Raw genomic sequence first — 26,763 nt, forward strand, 5'->3', positions numbered from 1 at the left:
CAGTTTATCAGTTCTGTCAGTGAATCCAGTCACCAAATGGATTTTAAAAGACAGCTACAATGGTGAACAGACATACATTTACATTAAGTGATCAAGGAACTAAAAGGGTTAGTAATTGCAAATCAGCAACAGCTGCCTAATGAAGGAAGTTTATTCATAAGTTATTTAATTCTTACACAGTTAAAAAAACAGTTATTTTTTCATATGATGTTTATTTTATTTTACAATGTTTAGTTGTTAGATTGATGTGAGGATGGAAAATGCTAGAAACCTATGGGCTAGAAGCCTGTATCGATTCTGTAACCCAGAGGTTCCCAAAGTGTACTGCCAGAGCCCTGGGGAGCCAAGACTTCCTCACAGGGGTGCCATGAAATATTAAAGAATTTTTATAATTCTACTTCCATTCTCAATTCAATGTTATAGGATGTGACATTTAGCAGAGCTGGTGGAAACGAAACGGTTACTATCTGCAGAAGCCTCTGTAAATGGTTACTCAATGATGCAACACTAGTATCTGGGATGTTTTAGTAGTTTCTTGAATTTTCTGGTACTTTGTGTTCCTATATAAATAAACGTCTGCTTTGCAAGGTTTTAGATGTTGCATTAGTTTTTTGAGATTCTATAAAATGAATATTGTCAAGAAACATTTTTGAAGTATTTTTTCTCATATGAATTTTTAAGAATGGATCAGGTTTTACTTAACAGCAATAAGTGTTGTGGGAGTGGAAATGAAGAGGTACATCATCAACCAGTAGCAAGAGTGTAAAGTGTAAAAATCAAAAATATGTTGATAGCTATTTATACTTCGATTTTATATTGACAGAAGTCAATGCTGAAGAAAGGGTATAATGTGTTCTCTTGTGTGGAAGTTTTGACACCAGAATGCATGGTATCAAGTAAGTTGAAAAGCCATTTAGAAACCATTCATTCCAGCATAGTCAGAAATCATATTATTACTTTAGCAGGAAGCTAAAATAATTAAATCAACAAAAGCATAATTTTTTTAATTAATATTAAGCAATGCTTTACTAGCATCTTACATGGTAGCACATACAACTGCAAAATGTAAGAATCCCCATATAATTGCAGAAGAATCATTCTACCGACTGCTGTAAATATGGTGAATATTACAATAATATAATTATGGTCTGTGGGTCTGCTGGGAAGCTACTTTCAAAAATGCATTTGTCCAATAACATCATCAGCTGTAGAATGCAGCTCATAGTGAGGACTTCACTAAATTAATTAAAAAATTAAAAGGAAAAGAATTTGGCTTGCAGTTGGAGGCCAACTGCAAGCCTGGGCTTTATTATTATTTGCAATGATATGCTTTATAGATCACAGTAACATTGTAGAAGATCTTCTCTTCTGTAAAAGTATCGCTGCAGGTGCAAAGGCTCAAGACTTGTTCAAGATCCTTAATACTTTTATACTCGTAAACAGTTTTGAGTGGACTAAGTGCATTGGTGTCTGAACTGATAGTTGCTTGTTCTATGTCTAGCTGTTATAGGATTGCAGGCTTTTATTAAAAGCAAAACCCACTGTGGACCCACTGCGTTTTTCATAGGGAAGCACTTGCATCAAAATATCTGAATCTTATATTGAACCAGGTCTTGGAATATGCAGTCAATAGAGTAAACTTTATAAAAACTCAGCCATTAAAGGTAAGATTTAAAAAAAATCTAAGTGAGGATATGGATCTGAACACGTCTGTTGTACTACAGAACTTTGTGATAGCTTTCTCATGGTAATGTAGGTTTCGTATGTTTGAAATATGACAAGAAATTTATATTTTTCTTAAAGCGGAGGATTAAAAGTATATCAAATGTTTTGTGAAGATTTTTTGGCAACACTAGCAAATTTACATGAAATTTTTGAAAAGGTGAATGCTCTGATCTCTCCCTGCAGGGAAGCAACATGCATCTTTTAAAGCTGATTGAGAAACTTTTAGCTTTTATAAAAAAATACTAAAGCTACGGAAAAGAAAAATGAATGAAGACAGAGGCACAGAATGTTTCCCCTTGTTGCAATAATTTTTTACTTCCAATGGAATTTATTTCTCTCCTGATACGGAATCCATTTTTGAAGAACAGTAATCACCTGCTTTCAGAAATATTTCCAAAATGATAACATCGATAAATCTGTATGTATTCAAGATCCATTTAATGCCACTGATTTATCTGAATTTACTGCTGTAAAAGAAGAGAATCTATTATTGTGTTGTAATAATACATTGAAAAAAAATTTAGCAGCATGAAATTAACTGAATGTTGGATGAAAGAAAAGGATGAATATCCATTCACGTGGTAGAGCTCAGAGAATTTTAATTCTATTTGTGACTTTTTTATTTGTGTGAAGCTGGGTTTTCGATAGATGCTGTGATAAAATCTCACTATCATGTGAAAATCAATGTGGAGAATGAAAAGAGGCAAACTGTGTCCAGTTTAATTTCATGATTTGAGAAAATCATATGGAAATCAACAAGTTCATTTATCATGTTAATTATTATTATTATAAATAGTTGAATTTGCTCAATTACATTTTTTGTGATGAAAATGGATTTTATTTATTTTTACCTAACCCTTGCAAAAAATTACTGGTTATTATGCAAAGTGTACTTGTTAGAATTTAACGTAGGATGCCTTGGGGAAATCTGGATTCAGCAAGGGTGTGAAAAATCGAAAAAGTTTGGGAACCTCTGCTCTAAGCTATTTTATACTTTTAACGAAGTAAAGTTATAATTTTAGTAATAAAACGGTCACCAACTAATATTATGTTATGAGTTTGCTAAATACAATTAAATATATATATATAAAAACCTTTTTTAATAATATATGACTTTTTTTTTTATACATTAAAATTGAAATTCAAGAATTAATAATAAAATTTTTTTAAAAATCACAATTTAAAAGCTTTTTTTAAAAAAATATATAAATTATAGAAATTAACATTTTTAAAAATTATTAAACATTACATAAATAAAAATATGATGTCAGATTTGATAAAAAATAAAAATAAATAAATAAATAGGATAAAATGTACCAATAAATGTTATACTTTAATTCTTGAATCTCAATTTTAATTTAATTTTAATCTATAAAAAAAAATGTATATATATATATATATATATATATATATATATATATATATATATATATATATATAATTGTATTGAGTATGATATGTAGTTTGATATAAAAACTTAAAAGTAAATTACAACTGAAGGTGTGGGTTGCCACAAAAGCGCTATTATAAGGTATGAAAAAAAAGGTGTCATCTTGTTTAATTTATAATTTCTATGCTTAGGTGGATCAAGTTGGATTATATATACAATACATATTAATTAGTACAGAGGGATATGGGTCTTGAAAAGATTGACTTTAGAAAAATTATCATATCTAAATATATATATAAAAATCCAATTCATAATAATTATACTTCAGACTCCTCAGATAAATGCAAAGTTGTATGAACTTCAATTAAAATTTAGATTAAATTAGACACAAGAACCCCACAAATAAATATTGAACATTTTTAATCAATATTGTGTATATCACATTACAAATACAATTTTTCAGGTAGGTACGCAAAATGATAATGTTTCTTTGATGACATTTAGAATTAACTTAACTTAATTAATAAAGGATTTATGCTGAAATGTGGAAGCAAAACTATGTCCTTTAAATAACAGTTAACCTTTCAAACTCTGTATCTATAGACGATTACAGTTTTATTAAAAATTATTTTAAAAGCTATTTCATGTTTTCTTATTCCTATAACTTCTCTAATTAATTGCAAATTAAAAAACAGAATTTATCCAAAAATATTTCAAACATACAAAACTGTAGCGACATATAACAAACATACAAATCTGTAGCGACATATAAAAAAAGAAAGTTGTTTTGGACTTATTAAGTCGGTATTTCTCCTAAATAACAGGAGAGTTCATGTGTAAGAGTTCTGGAACACCTCAATCAGTATAATTTAATATTAGAAAATCAATTTGGTTGCTATGAGCAGAGGTCTACTATAATAGCTTTAGAAAAGATTTTACAGCTTATCTGTGAAGCTTCTGAAAATAAGGAATATGATTCCTTATTTTCAGACTTTGAAACTAACCTGAAGCTTTTGACATCATGTCATGTGAACTTGTTACAAAAAAAAAATACATTTAAATGGAATCATTATATATCATTAAAACTCATTGAATTTTGTTATGTGAATTGAATGCAGTTAGTCGATTATATTATTGGCAAGACTTCTGACTAAAGTTTAGTAAGGGATGAAGTCAGATGCTTTAACAGCAGTAAAAAGGTGGTTTATACCTTGGTGCTCACTATTAAACAAAGGAAAAAATTAGATGATATTTGGGTTAGGAGGGGTGTGTAATGACCTAAAATTTTTGGGTTTTACTCGAACCCCACTTTTTCATGGAAAGTGCATACTCGACGCATAGGTACAAAACTTTCTTGTCACATCATGTCAAGTAAATTATAAATTTACCTTGTAATAAACTATTTTAATAAATATTATAGTCAAAAAAGAACGAAAAGAACAATGAGAGTGATTTCAGGTGTAAGACAAACTATATCTAAAAATAAAGATGGTAATTAATTTATACATTTATTTTAGTCTTATGGTACTCAAGCACTTACTTGAATTACTGTCAAAGAAACAGTAGATGTATAATATTAGAATTAAACTAAATTTAAATGCACCTTATTATATTATAATATAATAATCACCAGGCCACTGTTAGCAAAAAATCTGTTCAGGAATTAAACAGTACATTAAAATTCTATACGAAGTCGAATTAATTCTTATAAAAAGACTTAAAACAATTGTTCTTAACTTGCAGATAAACCAACAACTACGTACATTACGATTTCCTGGAGTGAAGTTTAGATATTAAATGATGTCGATAGGATTTCTAGTTGGTGTTTGATTTACAACAATAATTGATATTACTAAAAAATTCAAATTAATTATTGATAAATATGTTATTATAATAAAGATGTTTTTAGAATAAAAACTGTTTAAAAATATTTTGTGAGTAGTTAAATGTTTAGTTGATGATTAAGTAATGCTTCCTAGCACCTGAATTAAACTAATATGCTTAACACTGAAAATATTTTATGCATTTTGTAATATTTCTAATGTATTTTGTAATATTCTGTAAATATTTTATGCATTCTGTAATTAGTCAGGTACTGAAAGTGAAGGTAATTTATACATAATGTGATAATAATATGTTCAGGTGGAGTATCGGCACACCTGAATCAACTTTCATCATAATTTTATTTTCTTGAAAATCCTAGGCCTAAACCATGTCTACCAAACAATTAAAAACAAAATTCATATCATTAGATTTTTACTGTAAAATTTCAGATAATGCTTATTTCCAGAAAGATAAATAGGAAAAAACACTTTCTCATAAAAGCATGAGCAATATTGGACTTGGTTCACAAATAAAAGAATGGAAGAGTCTATCGGCTGAAGAAATTTAGTTTAATTTGGAATCTTGATTCAGCATTACAAATAAATTTTAATAAGACTTGTTTGTCAGTTTAATTTTATAAGTTTCTCAACTACTTTCAACTATAAATAAAAATTTTTCATGTGTTAAACAGTAAGTGATTGTTTGGACCAAAGCAACACAACTGCAATCATACAAGATAATTTTGTTATTTTTTTGATCATGACAATAATTTGTCACACACATAAAACACGCGATGTGGCTATTAAGTAATGAGACTAATGCTGTAAAATATTTTATTTTAGATTTATACATATTTAGTTATTATCCCCTTCAATATATACCCCTCCACTATCCCTACAACACTCTATGTGAATTTTCTATTGTTCAAAAAAGTGCTGGAAGTCTCCTTCTGTGAGCTCTTTCATGACGCGTGCTGCTTTTTCTTTCACAGCTTCAACGGTCTGAAATCCTTTTAATGTAAATTTGACCATGGGAAACAGATAAAAGTCACATGGTGCCAGGTCAGGTGAATAAGGTGGATGGTCTAACACTGGGATGTTATACTTTGCTAAAAACATATTGACAGACAATGCAGTGTGAGTCGGTGCATTGTCCTGATGAAGAACCCATGACTTGTTCTTCACAATTCGGGTTTTTTTTACTTATTTTTTTCACAGAGTTGAGCAAGGACCTCAAGGTAGTAATGTTGATTAATAGCTTGACCTTCAGAAACCAAGTGAAGGTACACAATCCCATGAATATCGAAAAACAGTTATCGTTGTTTTGAATTCTGATTTGCTCATGCCTTCCAGTACATGGATTGTTGCTTAGCTTCTGGATCATAAGTGAAAAACCAAGATTCATCACATGTTATCACTCTTTCCAAGAAGTTTGCGTTATTTTCAATGGCATTCAAAGTGTCAGAATAAACATTTTCACGAGTGTCTTTTTGTTCAATTGTAAGAATTTTAGGCACCACTTTCCTGTACACTTTTTGCATGTTAAAATTATTATGTAAAATTTGCTTTACATATTCTTTGTCAATTCTTTCAGTTTCAGCAATTGCACGAATAGTTAACCGATGGTCAGATTACAAATTTTGTCAATATTTTTATCCATTTTTGACATGGAAGGGTGACTCGGGCAAACATCATCTTCAACACCTTTTTGGCCGTCTTGGAAATGCTGAAACCACTCAAAAACCAGCACACGTGATTAAACATTCATTGCCATATACTTTTTTTAATAAAAAATAAGTTTCAGTAGTATCCAAACGAAGGCCACGGCCAGACTAATATGTCTACAGAAACTGGAATGGCAACAAACAAAAGAGAAGCCTTCACGCTATAAAGCTGTCAGCTGTATGAATTTGGCGCATCGCAGTTCTTCTGTAGAAGCATCAGTCTCGTTATTTAAGAGCCACACCTCATATATTATGTGTGTTACAAATAATATATCAACCATAATAATATATATCTTAGCCGTAACGCTGTGTTAGCGAGTTACAGCTAGTGAAAGATTTTGGTTTCCCCAAGGAAATGAAGACTGACTTCCTGAAATTCTGGGAAGGTAAATTAAAGGTGTGAATTTAATTGTTTCTTATGGTTTTTGACCTGAAGATATTAAAAAAATAAGTCGCAGAACTGTACCTCCAATAGTTTTAAACATATCTAATGTAAAACATGAAAATTGGGGGTAAAAAATAACATGTTTTTGGGGTTTAACATAAAAAAACTTTGTTAAATGGTTAATTAAGTTGTATTTTTTTTTTTTCAATTAGAAATGCAAAAAAATTTAATTCTCAAAATATTCATGTAAAACTTAAGAAAAAATTGAATACAGGATATTGAAATTTAGCTTTATTAAAAAATAAAATAAACTAAATTGTGAAAAAAAATTTTAACAGCATGAAATAACTAATTTTGTCCATAGGTTGGAAACAGCTTTTAACAATAAAATGTAATTTAACTCTGAAAACAATGGAAAAATGAAATTTAAAAATTAGTGAAGGCATTATTAATTAATTACCTTTAAAGTTGCTTGAAGTGGCCCCCGTTTTGTTCAATACATGATTTCGCTTGACGAATCCATTCTTTTCTAGTGTCTCATAATGTTAGGAGTATTGTTAATAGTTTCTGCAGCTTCTATTATGCGATTCCTTAGTTTCTCTTGTGTGTTAATCCATTTTGAACATACAATTCACCTCATCCAACCCCACAGAAAAAAGCCTGATGACATGAGATTGAGGAGGCCACTTCACTGGATTGTTTCGACCAATCCATTCTCTTGTATTATTTAAATGATCCTTTACATTATTATAAAAATAAGGAGGTGCCCCATTGTGCATGAATCCCATCTCTAAACTATTTTCATAAGAAATATCTTCCAAGAGGGTGGGCAGGTTTATTTCCAAAAAGTTTAAGTATGCATGCTTCTCCTGTAAGCCTCCTTGGTAAGAAAAATGGACCAAATTACCACCTAGAACACCAAACCATACATTAATTGAGAATGCATTCTGGAAATGTCTTGTCACAGTCTCATGTTGGTTTTCATCTGCCCAAATATGGATGTCATGAAAATTTACTATTCCATTTCTTGTGAAGCATGATTCATCAGTTACCAAAATAAGATGAAGGAAATTGTGATTTTGTACCATTTTCTAGTTAACCACTGGCAGAATATTTTCTGTTTTATGATCTTGGAGTAGTAAGTCTTGTACCTGTGTTAAATGGAACAGGTACACCCGTGCCTAATAAAACGCCTGCCATACACTTGATTGTGAGATATTTAAATGCTGTGATAGCTGTCTGGTGTTTGTAATTGTACAGCATTCATTATTATGGTTTCTTGTGCTTCGTTGATGATCAGTAGCTACTCATTTTGGTTTAAAACGACCAGTTTCTCTAAGTTGTCTCTCCACAGCTTCAAATGTTTTGTGATCAGGTGCTCTTCGATGTGGGTAAGTATTACAATATTCTTGAACTGCAGCCAAACCATTTGTATTTACTTTACTGTAAATTAACATCATGTCCATATATTCTTCAAATGAATACATATTTTTGCATTGTCTCCCATTACGAATTATAAAGACAATTTCATTAAATATTGTAAAACTTTTCTAAATTGTACACAGAATCTCACACATACCTTAACACAATAAAAAACCACCATCAAGATTATTCAAACACTGTTTCAAAAAGTTTATTATTGATCAACTGATACTACCAACCCATGAAAACAAACTAATTTACTCTGATAAAAAAACAGTAAATAAACGATCAGATGTTATTTCCATGGACAAAATTAGTTATTTCATGCTGTTAACATTTTTCACAATTCAGTCTGTTTTATTTTTTAATAAAGATAAATTTCAATATCCTGTAATCAATTTTTTCTTAATTACATGAATCTTTCCAGAATTAAATTTTCTACAGATCTAGTTTAAAAAAATACAACTTAATTACACATTTAGTAAAGTTTTTCTATATTAAACCTAAAAATGTGTTATTTTTTTTATTCCAATTTTTTATGTTTTATGTCAGATATCTTTAAAACTAATGGAGGTACAGTATGTACCTCCATTTCATTCAAAATGGCATTTTCATTTCATTTCATTTAATTAAATATTATGCTAATATTAGAAAACACTTTTCTAATATTTTCTGAAATATATCTCTGACAATATATAATATATCTCTAAATATATATCTGAAAATATTATTAATTAATATTTTCAGGTCAAAAACAATAAAAACAACTAAATTCGCCCCTTAATTTACCTTCCCAGGATTTCCAGAAGTCTTCATTTCCCTGGGGAAACTGAAATCTGGATGAAATCTTTTGCTAGCTGTAACTCACTAACGAAGAGTTTTCAGACCTATGTTTATGTGAACTTTTTTTTACTATTTTTAGCTATAGAATCAGCTCTCAGAAATTGCTGTATAGTTTTGAATCATCCTGTATATATTGCATCAAAAACTGAGTATAGAAAAGTTGATGGTCACAAATAACTGTTACGATCTGATAAACAAACACTATCTACTGTTGTCTATACAAACCTTTTCATATTTGTTTCTTTAACAACTTCATACAAATTAAAAATCTTTGTGATAAGAGAATAACAGAAATAAAAAAAAAATATTCTAAAATTAATTGTGCCCAGATTTACAACTGTATATATTGCATCAAAAACTGAGTATAGAAAAGTTGATGGTCACAAATAACTGTTACGATCTGATAAACAAACACTATCTACTGTTGTCTATACAAACCTTTTCATATTTGTTTCTTTAACAACTTCATACAAATTAAAAATCTTTGTGATAAGAGAATAACAGAAATAAAAAAAAAATATTCTAAAATTAATTGTGCCCAGATTTACAACTGATGAAAAAAATCCCTCCATTTTAAAATTATGGAGTAGGAAAAACATTTTTGTAACAGCAAGAGACAGCAGATGATTTGTTATAAGAAAAAAAAAACAATGTTTGCACAACTGGAGTTGTTTTGGATATGGTGCTGTACTTATACCTAAATTAAAAAATATAAATGCAATAATTCAACTCAGAAGAATAGTCCTAAATTCTTGTAAGCAAGATGACAAGTTGATGAGCTTCCATACATATTTTCTTTAATATATGTCTACTTACTGCCTGCATCAAAAAGAATAATTTTTAGACTAAAACCTATTACAAAGAATAGCAAACATTCATGACATGCTTATTAGTAAAAGTTAGGATCAATTAGTTTCTCACTGTCCTCCTCATTAACTAAATAAACAAATATTCAAACAGCCTATCAAGCGCAATAAAATGTAGATGATATTCAGGCCTTCAAGTGATACCTTCACTCTGTATATCACAGGGTCTGGCCCTATGGTGAACATCATTAGAGAAAATTATTCCAATATTATATTTTTTCCTCAAGTGCTTTACACATGTTACAGCTGTAAGAAAGATTAACCCACCAGTTTGGTCTAGTGGCGAAATGATCATCGCAAATCAGTTGATTTCAAAGTCGAGTGTTCTAAGGTTCAAATCCTAGTAAAGGCAGTTAATTTTATATGGATTTGAATACTAGATTGTGGATACCAGTGTTCTTTGGTGGTTGTGTTTCAATTAACCACACATCTCCAGAATGGTCAACCTGAGACTGTATGAGACTAACTTTATTTACATTCAATACATATCTTCTGAAGTAATACCTTACGATGGTTCCCGAGGCAAAATAGAAAAAAAAGAGAAAGACTAGAACAGAATAGTATAAAGTTACAAATTATTGTAGCCCATTCTATCAAGTAAAAATGCAATACATATATTGCCTCAGCTCAGTCAGGAAAAAATCACACAATATAAAGTAACACAATTATCAGTATTTTTTAAAAAGTATATGTTTTATGATTTTTATAAGGCAACCTGAAAATTTAAACTTCCCCTAAATAGTATATTAAAACCCCTGTTTTTTATCAACTATATTAGAAAAAATATTCTGCAGCAAAATAGTTAAAATAGAACAGGTTTTATCAGGAAGCAAATAGACTTACAGACAAGCCACAGCTGAAACAGAAAAATAAATTTTACTGTAAAATCTTGTATGCACAATTATAGTGTCAGGATTCCTATTACCGACTGAACATATCCACTGAGTACATATGTAGATAATCTTTCAAGAAGAATATCAGATTAATATAAAAATAATGAAATGTAAAGAGACATAATCGAGTATTATACAATGAAATTTGTGATAAAACTAATACCTGATATATCAGCCCATTCTGGTGATGTAAAAGAATACTTTCCTTCCATGATATTACGTAACATCACCATTTGTTTACGATGCCAAAATGGTGGGCAACCAACCAACCTAAAAGAAATTTTAAAAATCACAGTTAATCATTCTATCTCAATTTCATTTTGTTGATTAATATAATAGAAATAGTGGCCATTAACAGTTTACTGATGAATACATAAAAATTAGCTAGCAGTAATAGTAAAACAGCCAGAATAATATTTTACAATACTGACTGATAACAAATGTTACTCATAAAATAACCTAAGTTATTTTTTTAAATGGACTTCACTTACTGTTAAGCTCTGATTGTTATGGTAAAACTTATTATGATAATGTAACATAACATAACATAACACACAAAAATAACACTATTTATTATTACTGTTTATTGTTTTTTTATTTTATAGTATTTTTTTCTAAACCCCTAAGAAAATAATAAAAAGTACAGTAAGAAACCAATACTAATCAGCAAAATTAACTGGTAAAAAATCACTTTTTTCTAAAGAACCTCATACGTTTCATCAGAAATCTAGTAAAGGTAAAATTTCAGTTTACTACAGAAATCTGTGAAATATATGTAAAGCAAAATTTTTCATTTCTATTACTTTCTAGTAACAAGAAGTCTCCCATGACATCAGTTCTAACATCACAATAAAATCTCCTGTAAACAAACTTCTACCTAAATTTTCTCTTAACCAGAAAAATCAATGATTGGAAAAAATAAAAAACTTAAATTTTTTATACCATTACTTTCTTTTGTGCTCTGGAAAGAATGGAGTGAAAGTCATTTTAAACATTCCTGTAACACATTACTTAGTTTACTTCAGCTTATAAAAAAGATGCAAACTTGACTATTTTTACAATTTTCAGGAAAATCCTATTAAATGCAATACATAGTATTACATTATGTAAATAAAGATAACTGCTTAATGATGTAGATGTTACACAAGTGATCAGCCATACACCTGAACGATTTGTTTTGAACAGGTCAGTGAATTGATAAATGAGTAACAGTAAAATCTGAAATAGAACAAAAGTTTTTATTTTCATTCAACTATTCAAAAGTAAATACTTTGTATTGAATGGTGAAGGTTAAAAGTTATTACAGGAAGTTGTTTTCTAGATTTGTCATCATCACTTTCAAGTATACTGTGTTCATAGATTAAATCGGGTGTAATTTTAACGTAAAGTAAAAGAGTTGTGGTAAGAATCAAAACAAGGATGGAAAGCACTACAAAAATCAAAAAAGGTGAACATTTGCAGTCGATTTAAATGTGAATCAGAAGCATTACATAAAGAATATCAACAGTTCATTACTTTATAAATGATTAATACATATTTAAGTATATCCTATCAGCGATATCAAAGAGCAAGTTAAATATTTATACATATTAAAAGTGTAATTAAATTACTGCATAACAAATATGTGTACAGATTTAAAAAAAAGTATTTTCCTGCTTCTGGAATACGTCTTGTCCACATTGTTTCAGTGAACAGAAGTTTTATTGTATTCCTAAATGATTTCATTAGCATAATAAATGAAATATATCTGTAGTTAATGATACTAAATTTTCCTCTAATAGCAGGTATACTATTCCAATCTTGTCAAAGATTATAGTCCATCAATATTTCTCTCTTTATTATCCTCGGCTTCTTCTGTTTTGTACCATAATAATTAGATCGACCACCACATTGACCCAAGGTCAGACATTAATGTCAAGGAGACAGTAGAAATAAAGCAATGTCTTTAATGGATAGTTAATTTAGTTTTTCAAATGGACTATGCATAAAATTTCCTCAGCTAATTTTTGTGTAAACTTTACTAATACAGCAGATGCTGCTGCTTATTAGAATCACTTTTGAACACAACAAATGTGAATAAATAAAGCGGCTGATTCAATTAAGCGTCAAAGGTCATTCTCCTGTATGCTTACAAGCATACCTAATTTTATGTAAACAGGTCTAAAACATAGTGTACACAAATTAATTACTACATATATTAGGTAGAGTATTAATTTAGATAACATGATACATTAAAACACTAATCTAATATTGAAAAAACAAAAAGAAAAACTTATCTTTACCGTCATGTGTTTTTGTTTTAGTCAATTTTATTAAATACAGTACTGCATCATATAAAGATACAGTACAAATACTAAAACATGGGGAAAACTATAAAATGTAAATTTATAAAAAAGTTTTATGCAATTAATTAAGACTAAAAATATAATATACATATAGACTACACAAATTTCAGTTATTCTGTTAATCCATGTAACTGCTTATCTTTTTTTTTTTTTGGAGTAAATTTTTTTTATAGTGTTCCCAGGCATAATTTTCCACTTCATAAAAATCACGGAATTCTTCTGGTCTTGCTAATTCCAAATTTATCCATAGAATAGTGCATCGATTTTATGTTGAAGCTTGCAGTTAATCTTCCTCTGTTTCTTCAATCTTGTCCTCTTCCAGCCCTTCATTCATAATTTCTGACACAATTTCATCATCAGTAACAGGAGCACAAACAGGAATGTCCTTGTCAATAGAGATCCACTGATTAATTTTGTCATCCACATCTTCAATTGAACTTATCGGCACAACGTCATTGGATTCAATAAAACCAGTTTATTGAATGGTTTCAATTTTTAATTTGTTCCAAGCTTTGCATAACATATGAGTAGCATCTAAAAGTGAATCTTTTCACTATATCATTCTCAGACTTCTCTTCTCACATCTGGCTTCATCTATCACTTGAATTATCATCCTCCTCATATTTGTTTCTTTATAGAACTTTCAGGGTTTTTACAATTCCCTGATCTAAGGGCTGTATTAAAGCCGTTATATTCAATGGTAAAAAAAATAATTCTATGCTTTTTAAATTATAAATTGCTAATTTATGAGGAGCTGTATAACTGTCTAAAATTAAAGCTATTTTGCTTTTCTAATTAATTTTTCTTCCATTTAATCAAAAACTGAGAAAACAAATCAGATTTCATCCGAGCATTTTTGTTTGAATTGTAGTTTACAGGCAAGGCAACATCTAGGATTTTTTGATTTACTTATAACTAGGAGTTCTTTTTTATCACTTCCATTGATGTTGCAAGGAGAAATGTTACGCAGTCTCTGTTTTTAACCACCTGAGATGTCAATTTTTTAAAAATGTAATGAAAAATCAGGATTCATCACAACTGTAGATATCATCGTGTTTGAAGTTTTTTAAAATTTCAGGAAAGCAGTTCTTACACCAGTTGACTACAGCAGGTTGATCAGCATCTAATTTTTTACCAAATGATTTATTGTAAACAATATTGTTTGTCTTTCCAACAAGAGAGCCAATCATCTGTTGGTTGAAATCATGTTCACCAAATTTTTCTGCAAATTGTTTTGGATTTACCATTAAGATTCCACGACTGATGATTGCATTTATTATTCTTGCCTCAGTGTACCACTTTAATAAAGCGCGTTCAACATTTTCATTCTAACCATCATATTTCCTCTTATGTTCACATTCTCATTTAGGATGACTGCAGCTTCCTATTCTTTGCAGCTTTTAATGATATCCAAAAGTGAAGTCTGAGAATGTCCCAGTGTCGTTCCAGCTTCTCGCTGACTACATTTAGGAAGTTAATCATATTTTTTTTAAAACTAATTTTTCACGTAAATTTAAATCCTTAGGTTTATGTGATATGGCTTTGAAATTCACAAAAATTTCAGTACAGTAAACAAAAGATAAACAACAAACAAAATCATAAATGATTACAATGAAACAATAGTAACATAGCACTATACATTATAACAGTTGAAGCACACGTAAAAAGAAAATTAAAAGATTTAAACATACGAATCAAACCGTATGTACAGTGTAGAAAGATGATACTGTACTATACAAACGCCTATTTACTCTACCATTTTTTACAGATGAAAATCTGGTGCTGTGCATTTTATCTTTAGCCAGCTAGCAGCAAGACCCATTTTACAACACAACCTATTTTCTTGGAGTAATCAACTTAAACATTAAATACGGGTACTACAAAAAATGAAAGCATAAACAACATAATGCAATCCGATAAACATAAATAATCCATTTTGTATTATAACAAATAAACATAAAATATTAAAATGTTGATTTAATAAATCAATTCTTGATTCTATTAATGAAGAAATTTATACAAATTTCCTGTATTTTGGTTTGAGTTTTAGAAAAGTGATTCAATAATCTGGCCGATTCAATTATGCAGTGATCTAATAAGCGGCATCTACTGTACCACTGAAACATTAGCTAACCGAGACATGCAAATGATTCAACTGAAACAGTTAGACCAATTTTCTTAGTTTGAACACAAATTTCAGAATACTCATTTGTGGATGTGTGTGAGTATGTATATATCAAACTTTGAAGAAACAAAAAGATTGAAATATTAGTAGTAGGGTTTTTTTATAGAAATTTTTGAAGAAAAAGGTATACGTAATGAGCTGAAAATGGATATAAAAAGATGATTGATGATACAAAAATACATGAAGGCCTACCTACAAAAGGTATAATATTGCAGACTATCTAGGTGATACTTGGTAACGAATTGTACTGTTAATACAACTGTAATTAACTGTAATCTATAAAATTATTGTATCTATTAAACTGTATTAACTGTAATCTGTAATTGGCAATACTGTAATCTATATATTTTAATTTATAAACTGTAAACTGGCAATCTGCTGGCCTGAAAGTCTAGAACTTTATAAACAAGTTATGCACGATAAATAAACACATAGTTGAAAGACCTGTGGAAAATACATAGACAATCATGATAAAATATATTATTTAATTGAAAGAGTCGCCACAATGTCAACATACAAGCTTTTTGCTACTATGCATGTCAAAACTCAGTTTCTTAACGCAAGCTAAAACATTTTTTTAAATGATAAATCACAGTTAAGTAAAAAAAAAATTCTTCCAACTTCACAGTGGAAAAAAATCTGTGAGAAGCCTGCCTTCAAAATAGGTAGGCATTCTTTAATTTGATTTTTTAGGGTTACAATGGAACCCTCACATCTGTACACATCTGCCTATTCAGCAGAAATCATGGCTGAGCCCCTCGACTTAAAAATTTTAAATGTGCTGTGTAAGTAAAACTATTTGTCATACGAACAGAAAAAAATTCTATTTTATATAGTAAAGGTGTTAATTCAGCATGCTTAGTAGACCAAACATTATAGAGTTATTTGTTATTTCTAGACTGTCAAAGCCAAAAGTAGTTGTATTTACAGTAGATTGTAAATTATCACTAGCAGTACCAGGCAATCACCTATGAATATCAATAAACAATCCTCTTCTTTATGTATCAATTGGTCTATATAATGTAAACCAATTCAACTTTAATGTAGACTGCCAGTTCAAGGCAGTCCAATCAATCAAGTAGATTGATTGGAATAAGGATTAACTTAATTTATTAAAAATTATTATTTAATAAATGGTTGACAGGTCCCACAGAAAAGGAATATTTAAATTACTACATCCTTAGAACAGTATTACAATTTGTTATTTTTTTCCTCCTTCCATGTAACTGAATCTTGCAATCCAACACTGTTTAACTATTTCATTTTCAATGTATTTTATAAGACAATAGAAGATTTTAAAAATATTAATGTAGTTCTACGTGAGAATTTATGGTTTTTAAAATACTCTGTAATTTGTGTCACCTGACCGACCTGCTTGGTGTGCCTTGTTTATATTTATTACATTTTACTCTAAAGATTTGTTAATTCGTATTTGCATTGCATAGTACAGTTTGAAGTTTTACATCTTTACATTACATAATATCTGTTATAATTACTAACTTTGGTTGAAAAAAGTACTTGGACAACTTTAATATATCTTCTCAGGGATATAAAGTTTAAAAAAATCCAAATTAAAAAAAAAATCCAAGAAAGATTTTTAGTAGAAAAACAAAAATATCTTTAAACTAAGAGATTCAGGTAACAAAATAGCAACAGAATGTAAATTATTACTTTCAAATATATGTAATGTTATAAAGAAAAAAGCAAAGAAATATATTTGAAAGGAAAGCAATAGCTAGGTAAAATTGAAGCATTCTGTGCCAGCAAAAGGTGGTTTGATAAATTAGGCGTGTTGGGACTACACAACATTAAAATACTAACATTGCAAGTGCAAGTGCTTTAGCTGGTAACTGTCCTAATCTGTTATCTTAAGAAATAAAGGAATGGAAGGAAATATTCGGTGTGATCAATATTCAATCTCAATGATGGAGGTCTCTACTAAAAATTAGTGCTGTTATAATGGGTTTTAACTCACGAAAGGGATCGCCTTGTAGCAATATTTATGTGATATGGATCTTTCAATTTAAAAGATAAAATACTTTTACTTTATTTTCTGGAGTCAGACTATAACAATGTGGGTATATGATGCTATGCGATGGGCTTAATTTATAACCACTCCTCAGGAGCCAATTAAGTCACTATAGTGAAGTTCTATTCACCATAGCTTACAGGTAAGCACAGTGTTGTCTAGACCAACCTTTAGTAGGGCACAGTAAAAATAAAAATCATTAAAGTAATACAATTTTCAGAGATTAAAACTATAAAAAAAATTTTTTTTTTTTATTATTATTATCATCATAGACATACTATACACATTAAACAGCTTATTTCTAATAAGGGGCACTATCATTAAAGGTTTCATTTTATTAAATTCATAAAATTAATTAATGATACATACAAAACATATCTGTACCTTTTAAGTTCAACTGAACCCAATTAAAAGATATGCTTACTGTTGCTATGAATGAATTATCTGCAATCATTAATAACAGAATTCAAAAGTAGTTATCAAGCCTATATCGATTTAAGTTAATGTAATAGTAATGAAGAAAAACTTACAAAGTATACATGATAACACCACATGCCCACCTGTAACAAATTGAGACACACAATATTTTTTTTATTATGCCAACAAAAAAGTTTGTACTGTAAAAAGAAAAAAAATCAATAGATTACTCCCAGCAATTCATAAATACATTCACTTACTGCAAACATTAGAAACTGTGAAAAATGATTATGATCATAAAATGTTCTGCTCATAATCTGTTTCCGAGTTTGGGAAAGTATAAAGCAGCATTTCTCAACCTGGGAGTCGCAGTGATATGAAAGGGGGGTCGTGAAATCAGCCTGTAACTTTACACATAAAAACAATCATTTATTACAAAAATTTTGTAAAATCACTTGTTATAAAGATTTTACTTGCATTTTTTAAGTATACATATAAAGAAAATAAATTAGTGAGATTGTTGTGCTTGTTTTTCATTTGAATGTTTCTCCATGCGTGGATCTATGTTAGAAGCAAAAGAAATTGTGCAAATGCATCTTCATGCTAACCAAACTGTGATGAATAGTAATCTTCTACATCCAAATTTTTGTCAGTAAAATTGGAAGTGAGTGGAAATATAACAAAATTTTGCTTTGAAGTCCAAATATCAAGCATGAACTTTGTCTGTCATTAATAAAATGTTTTTATCACATCCTTGTAAATTCACATTCAAGTCAAATGCAAAAATACATCAGCTAAGTAAGCCAACAGTAACATATGCTCATTATTCTGTAAAAAAAATTGAGAAAGGTGTTTGTTTATTCTAAAAAATTATTATTCATTTATTTTGCAATTCCAACAACTGGGTTAACACTTTTCCCGTGATAACAATCTTACTTCTGTATGGAATAGAAATTTTTTCTTTTGCCAATTTCATTGTATAGTTTAACAAGCGTTTATTCTGTAATGGTTGGCTGTTAATAAAATTAACCATTTTTACAGCTTTACAAAGAATTTATTTGACATTTTCCAACATATCTTTTGGCAAGAGCATGTCTGTGAAGGAAGCAGTGTCCATTCTACCCTTGGTATAACACTATCTTTTAATTTTTTCAGAAATTCACTGTCCTTTCCTGTTCACCTTTGCTCCACCACTATACCTTTGCCCGTATACTGTAATACATTTAGTCCAGTCTATGTTGTACTTTTAATAGCTTCATAAAAAACATTGACCTGTTACATGAACAGGCATTGATTTGCAAAACAACATATTTTCTTTTATTGATCTATCTCACATTTATATTATATATAATAATAATAATAATTATACGTTAATATATATAATAATATTATACATTAAATCACAATCATATGAACTGAGAAATATTTGCCACATCTGCTGATTCATCAAATAAAATACTAAAAAATTCACTTGAACCACTTGCTGAACTGATTGCTAACATAGGCAGCCATGTCATCAATTCGCCTTGATACTATGTCATTAGAAAACCAAATTTTTTTGCTTCTTCCACCCATATTAAAATACTGACAATATCAATTGCAGCAGGCGGTATGAAGTTTTCTGCAATTGTATGAGGTTTGGATATCTTAGCTACTCTTAATGCTATGACAGAAGATGCTTCAAATGTACTTTTATCAGTATGGCTTGATATACAAATAGAAGCTTGTTGAGTCCTCAAAGTATGAAATTTTCTTTCAAAAAATTCCAAGAGTTTGCTTTTATGGTCCGGATGTTTAGTTTCCAAGTGTAAAATTAATTTTGATGGCTTCATGCTTTTATTATAGAGGACTTGAATGAAAGTAAACAATGCACTGTGGCTTTACATCCAATGAAGTAAAACCATAATTTAAATAACTGTCATTGTACAATCTTGTCTTTTTACCAATCAATTCACTGATATATAAGCCTCACTTTGTTTTATCACAAATTTATCCACTATGCATAAGAATCTAATTAAAAAAAAGAGTTACACTGTTTGACCACACACTAAAAAACGAAAACCTCAATTATTATTTTCAATGAAACTAAGCTTTTAAAAACTTAAATAAAGTCACCAGATGCACATTTTCCATTGAAAACTAAACTGACATTCTGCAATTCCTTTCGCTCTTTTATACTGCTGAGAGCACAATGTGTTCAAATATATCAAAATAATAATACATTGAAAATGACTCTCTCACAGCAAATATTGTGCATGACACCAAATTACAAGGAGCGCATATACATCAAGTTGCTACCTGTAAATTACTCATGTTTGTACACTTCATACAAGCATGTTCATAGCTGTCACTATCAATGCAGGTAAATATTTTTAACTAGATTTCGTTGGGTTGTGGGTGGGAGTCATGAAATCATATATTTTCTTTACTTTTTGTGGGTCATGGAGTGAAAAAGGTTGAGAATCACTGGTATAAAAAGATTTACTTATTAATTATCATCAACTAAGAATTAATAATGAGAATAATTATTTAAACTTCATTAAAGTTACTTAAAATTATTTCTTCAAATTTAACTTAACAAACAGTTAATCAATATTAATAAAGTAATAATCTATTAATGTATATTAAGATAACAGAAAAGAATTTAATAATTTCTTTTCCAATATTTCAAACAACAATAATATTGATTCATTTCAAACAAAGCCATTCACCTTGAATAGTTTTACTGATGAATCAGTATTTTAATTTCCTGTTGATACCCAGGATCACTGGATATTGATGTTATTTGTGCAAGTATTTTAAAAGAAGTCGTAGATGCTATTATTACCCTTTACCAATTAATTAACAAATCTTTCAGCAGCAGAGTATTCCCTACCTGCCTTAAGACATCTGTTGTTAATCCCCCCTAATCAGGTGTAGGTATCACTTCGAAATTTGATACTTGCTTCCTGATAGCTGTTAAACTGTATATCAACCATTCTAAGAGTATTTCCTCATAACAGTTTTCACAAAACAGAATCCACTTTAATTTTTATTCCTTCATAGAAACTGTTGCTCTGAATAGACTTCAAGTGCAACGTTAATTACAATATTGCTCATTGTAATACTTTATTAATATGGAAAGCAAGTGTAAAAAGTGGTGCTGGTACTATCACAATTCTATGAATTCAGAAAATTACTTTAAGTAGGCTGAACAAAAACTAAGACAAAATATTCTTAAAAGTTTGGTAATAATAATTACAGGCAACGCATCGTACCACAATACAACAAAAGAAAATTTACCTATAATCCAAATGAAGAAATGCAGGACTGGTTAAAAAAAATCTATTCTGTTCTTATCATCTAGGCTGAAACCTCAACTATATAGTTAAGGAAATTTAATTACAAAAAACACAAAATATTTTTGTTTGAGAACTCACAAAGAAAAGTGGGCTTGAAGTGTTATGATTATCCTTATATATTTATTATTATTATATTTTTATATTATTATATAGTTAAATAAATATATTTTATATTTATTGTTATTTATTCCTTATTATCATGTATAGTCTGAAGTAAAAGACTATGTTGGCAGCTACAATGTTACTTTTACCACTGACAATATTAAAGACGTGCAAAATTTTTTTTTTCTTAATAGAATTTATTGTTTTAGATAAAAATGAAATATACAAATTACACACTAACGACAGAAACAAAATATGATACTTAATAAAGTGTAAACTTTTATATGTGTTTACAAAATGTTATATTAACTGAAATTAATAAAGATGTATGCATCTACTTAAAGGATTTACATCATTCAGAATTCCCATTGCTAAAACAAAAAATTCCACAACTGTCTTATAATTTATTGTAAATTATTTTACAATAAAATGTTTATATGCAATTTTACAAAACAACATACTAGTATCTAGCCACAAAATTTAAAGCTTACTAGTTGGAATCTGCTTCGGCGACATTCTGTAGTCTTTTTAGCATATAATATATGCTTCCATTTTTCCATTTCATAATATATGTTTCCATTTTATTTTTTTTTTTGTAGCACTATACATTCTTCTTCTAATTTACTGTATAATTAATAGCAGAAGAAGAAAACATTATGTAAATAATTCTGCTAAATTATTGTATGCAGTAATAGTAATATGTGTATCTAATAAATTTATAATTTTACAAGTAAAGTAGTATTACAAATTAGTTTCAAAATTAGAAATTAAGTAACATATAATGCTCTCTATATTTTAATTAAAATTGTACATACTTATTACTTTATCATAGATTAATTTTCTACTAGAATAGGACAAATTTTCAGTTAGCTGATCAAGAGGTTTTCTTATTTTTAATTCAATTCAATATTATGCTGATTCACTGATGAATCAATAAGTTTAATTAACTGAACTAGCCTAATTAAGCTTTGAAAAATAAAAAAACTACACATCTTACAAAAACAGAAATAAATTAAAAAAACACCAAAAAATCTACAATGACCAAATATCATCATCCAAGTTGTTTTTGAGTTTCCCTATTTGTTATCTTCAGTCTTATCATCTTTCAAACAAATTATAAAGATTCTGTTGTATTATCAATAATACTGACAATTACATTAAAACATAACACAAACATTACTCATTCTTTCACTTTTATTTAAAAAATAAAATAAATGAAAAGAAAAAAAATATATATATATTTTTTAAATACAACAAAAATCTTTAAAAATACATATATATATATATATATATATATATATCTTTAAAATACAACAAAATAACCAAAAAAACAAGTAAAAGAATCTAAATAAAAGTAATACCAAAAGTTGGCTTTTGCAGGATCCCACATTATCAGTTGATACGAAATTCCAAAATTACATCTAAGAAAAATAAAAAAATAAATAAACAAAAACTAAAAATTTAGAAAACATAAACCCCAGTGACAACAAAACTTGAAAAACATAACTCAGTATCAACTGGAATGATAATAAATTTAAAATGTCACAAACTGCATTCCTAAACACTGTTGCCAACTGCTAAAACCATGTACTACTTAATTAAAAATGTATTTTAAATTATCAATATAATTATTAAGTTTATTCAAAATGATCAAATGCTCATAATTATAATTGGAATATATATATATATATATATATATATATATATATATATATATATATATATATATATATATATATAAGTCCTTAAAATTATTATCTAATCCTGTATCTTGTTTTTGAAATCTATTAAAATTACCGTTTTGAAAATTAAGTTTATTATAATTTCCATGATACAAATTATTTCATAGCATTTTGACACTTATTGTTATAATAATTCCTTAATTTATTTATTTTTTTATCAAAAGTTTTATTTAATTTCTCTTCACATTTGTCTTTTTCAAAATCAATTAAATTTTTTATGTACATATAAATTGAAAATTCCAACTCTTTAATAAGTATTAACCTTGTCCTTATAAGCATAATTAATGCCTTTTAAGCCTATTTAATTTTTATCGTCTATTGGGTGTGCACCAAGATTATGGATAAGATATGTAGATGGTATTTTGGTTATACATAATCCAGTTATAAATATGAACATTTGGTCATTTTGAATAAACTTAATAATTATATTGAGATTGATATGGAGACTATTTTTTTTTTAAATATTGAGACTGAAATAAATGAAAGCAATGTTATAGAAGCATCAGCTTATAGAAAACCCACAATGAATGGTATTACAATACGTATAAATTCTAATCACCTATGATCACAAAAAATTGGTACATATAAAAACCTGATTTTTAGAGCTTTACATTTACAAGGAACAGTGATAACAAACTTAAGAAGGAAATAGATGTATAATAAAACAAATAGCAGTATTTAATGGTTTTGATGTTGTAGTTAAAAAAAAATTATAAAAAAACAGAGAATTAAGTAACATGACAGTTTTACACAATTGCAATACAAAAACAACAAAGATTATTAATAGTTTTTTCTTAAAATAGTTATAGAAATAAAATAATAGAAAAAATGACTAATGTGTATGATAAAAATAAATGTAAAAAAAGCTTACAAACCTAATAACCATATTATAAAATACTTAAGGAATAGTCATAACAAAAGTGATGGAGAGGATTTAAGAGGAATATATAAAATTAAATGTAATAAAATTTACATTGATAAAACTAACAGATCTTTTAAAAATAAATTTATGTAATATTACAATGCTTACAGAAGCAGAAAGAGAGGTGTGTCTAATATGGCTGACCATTTGTTGTTGTGTAGGCATAGTATGCTGATTATAAAAATAATTTAGAAATTCTGGAAATTTGTATCACAGTAAAAGAATGGGTATACTTGAAAAGTATTATATTTATAAATTTTAAATAGACATATGAAATGATTAATCAACAGACAGTTTTTGAAGATGATGATTTAATTAAGGACATGGTTGTAGCAGTTGGCAACAGTGTTTACAAACATAGTTGTGTGATGCTTTAAATTTATTATCATTCCAGTTGATATTGAGTTGTATTGTTCAAGTTTTGTGGTTATTGGGGTTTATGGTTTCTAAATTTGAATTTTTTATTTATTTGTTTGTTGTAATTTTGGAATTTTGTACTGACTGATGATGCAGGATCCTGCAAAAGTCGACTTTTGGTATTAGTTTTTTAGGTAATTACTGTGTTTGATGGTTATCTTGTTGTTATTTGGCACAGTGGTTAGTATGTTGATGAATTATCTGAATTTTTCACAAAGTTATATATTTCTTTATATATTATTTTAAAAACAAATATTTAAATCCACCAGATACAGTTCAAATAGAAGGTAAGAATACTCACCTATCTGTAGTGCTTTCTGAGTGTTATTCCATCATCAGCAGAGAAATTTTACAAATTACACACAATTATAAATTAAAATATATAATTAAAAACATAGTTAAAATAAATAAAAAAATCATTAGTATGTACATACTAGTATTATAGTTAAAAACTTCTTATATCTACCATGAGATATCTCATGTTTACTATCCTGGTGACTGATAGAAAATAAAACAAAATTTGACATAAAATGCCAATCTTTGCAAAAGCACTTAACATGAAAAAAGAAAAAAATAAGCAGCAAGTGCATGATACTTATTTATTGATCATATAACCAAAAGCAATTTGATTTTTTTTTTGTCTAAGGTATTATAATGAGAGAAATGAATAAAAATCAGCAATTACTCTTACTGCATCTATTTTCTTTAAATACTGAAGTTTAAGTGAATAAAGAATAAGTAATTGTGCAACATTTTAACTTCCGCTAGTATTCTTTTTACTCAATCAGCATTTACTGAAACTACACAAAATTACTGATTCTTTCCAGTAAATACTTTAAAAGGAGTGAATAAAAGTTTTCAATTACTTAAAATCATCAGTAATTACTGTAGGGTTTTTCAGTAATCTAAGACCCATACTGAAAACTTCTACTGAACAAGGGAGATGGCTGTTTGCATGACAATACGTAAACCTAAAAACTTTAGGGAGCGTAAATCTATAAGTGAAGACAGGTACAAGAAGCTTGTTTATTTTGACAAGGCATCTGTGGAATACTTAAGTAATTTGTTTTTACAAGAAACTAATGAAATAAGAGGAGGGGCTGTAAGTACCCTGAGGGGATGTAAGTACCCAGTGTAAAATAGAAATATTTCTAAGATACCTGTCTGATACAAGATAACAAGATGTTGTTACCGAAGATTTCAGAATTCACAGAACTACAGTCAATAAAATATTTAATGATGTTTTAGAGAAATTTACTTCCAAAGGTGCTAATTGGATTAATTTTCCCCAAACCAAAGATGAAATTGCAGAATCTAGAGAAAAATGGGGTAAAATGTTCAAAATGCGTAGTGTAATTGAGACAGTCAGCTGCACTCATTTAGAAATTAAAAAACCGAAAGCTTTTGGTGATTCTTACATCAATAGAAATGGTTATGTGAGCATTAATGTACAGGTCACATACAATGTGGAGGAGAAAAAGATAAGCATCAAAGTTGAGTGGCCCAGTAGCATTCAAGGCAGCTGCATTTGGAGGCGAAGCAGTGTGTATAAAGAAATACCCCCAATTAAATGGTGCGATCTGTCTGTAAGCAGAAAGTGGGTATGGTACAGCTCCTTGACTCCTAACACTATTCAGCCGACCACAATCTGTAGGAGAAACAACTTTTAATAAACAGCATTCTAAAGAAAGAGTGATTCTGGAAAGAGTGTTTGGTCAAATGAAAATGTGATTTCCAATATTAGCCAATTTAATTAGAGTGAAACTGATAAAAGTGCCTAAGGTAATTATTGCCTGTTGCACAATACAGGAAAAACCCTTCATGATCAATTTAACGTAAATGAAAAGGGATGATAAGAATGTGAAGGTGAAGAGGAAGAAGCTGCAGTCGAAGATGATATTGATATCACAGAGCGCTGATGAAGAGGACAGGCAAAGCAAAATGAAGTTACAGCTATTTTGCTACAAATAATTTAAAAATTATCTAAATAAGTTCATATAATTGTTGAACTTAACCAAGTAATAGTAACTTTTGTTTGTCATGTATTTTTTGGTAATTATTAATTAATTTTATGTAATATTAAAGTTTATGTAATAAAAGATAAAGGGAATAATAAAGGATACCAATAAACACAAAATAAAATAAAAAGAAAATACAAAATAATAAAAATAGGTCTGTTCAACAGTCTGGTT

The 26,763-nt window shown here is 28.6% G+C and overlaps 1 protein-coding gene across 2 annotated transcripts in view; it reads right to left on the bottom strand.

Annotated features, from left to right (window-relative positions):
* The window catches only part of PhKgamma (phosphorylase kinase gamma), a 57,307-nt gene that overhangs the window by 14,061 nt on the left and 16,483 nt on the right, over positions 1–26,763 (bottom strand). For both annotated transcript variants that reach the window (XM_075363099.1, XM_075363097.1), the window contains exons 6-7: positions 18,161–18,190; positions 11,235–11,341 (exon numbers count right to left, since the gene is read on the bottom strand). In XM_075363099.1, the coding sequence (XP_075219214.1) occupies positions 11,235–11,341; positions 18,161–18,190 (137 nt within the window). The remainder of the gene's footprint in view (positions 1–11,234; positions 11,342–18,160; positions 18,191–26,763) is intronic.

This window comes from Lycorma delicatula, chromosome 4 (assembly GCF_047948215.1).
Source record: "Lycorma delicatula isolate Av1 chromosome 4, ASM4794821v1, whole genome shotgun sequence".
Lineage (NCBI taxonomy): Eukaryota > Metazoa > Arthropoda > Insecta > Hemiptera > Fulgoridae > Lycorma > Lycorma delicatula.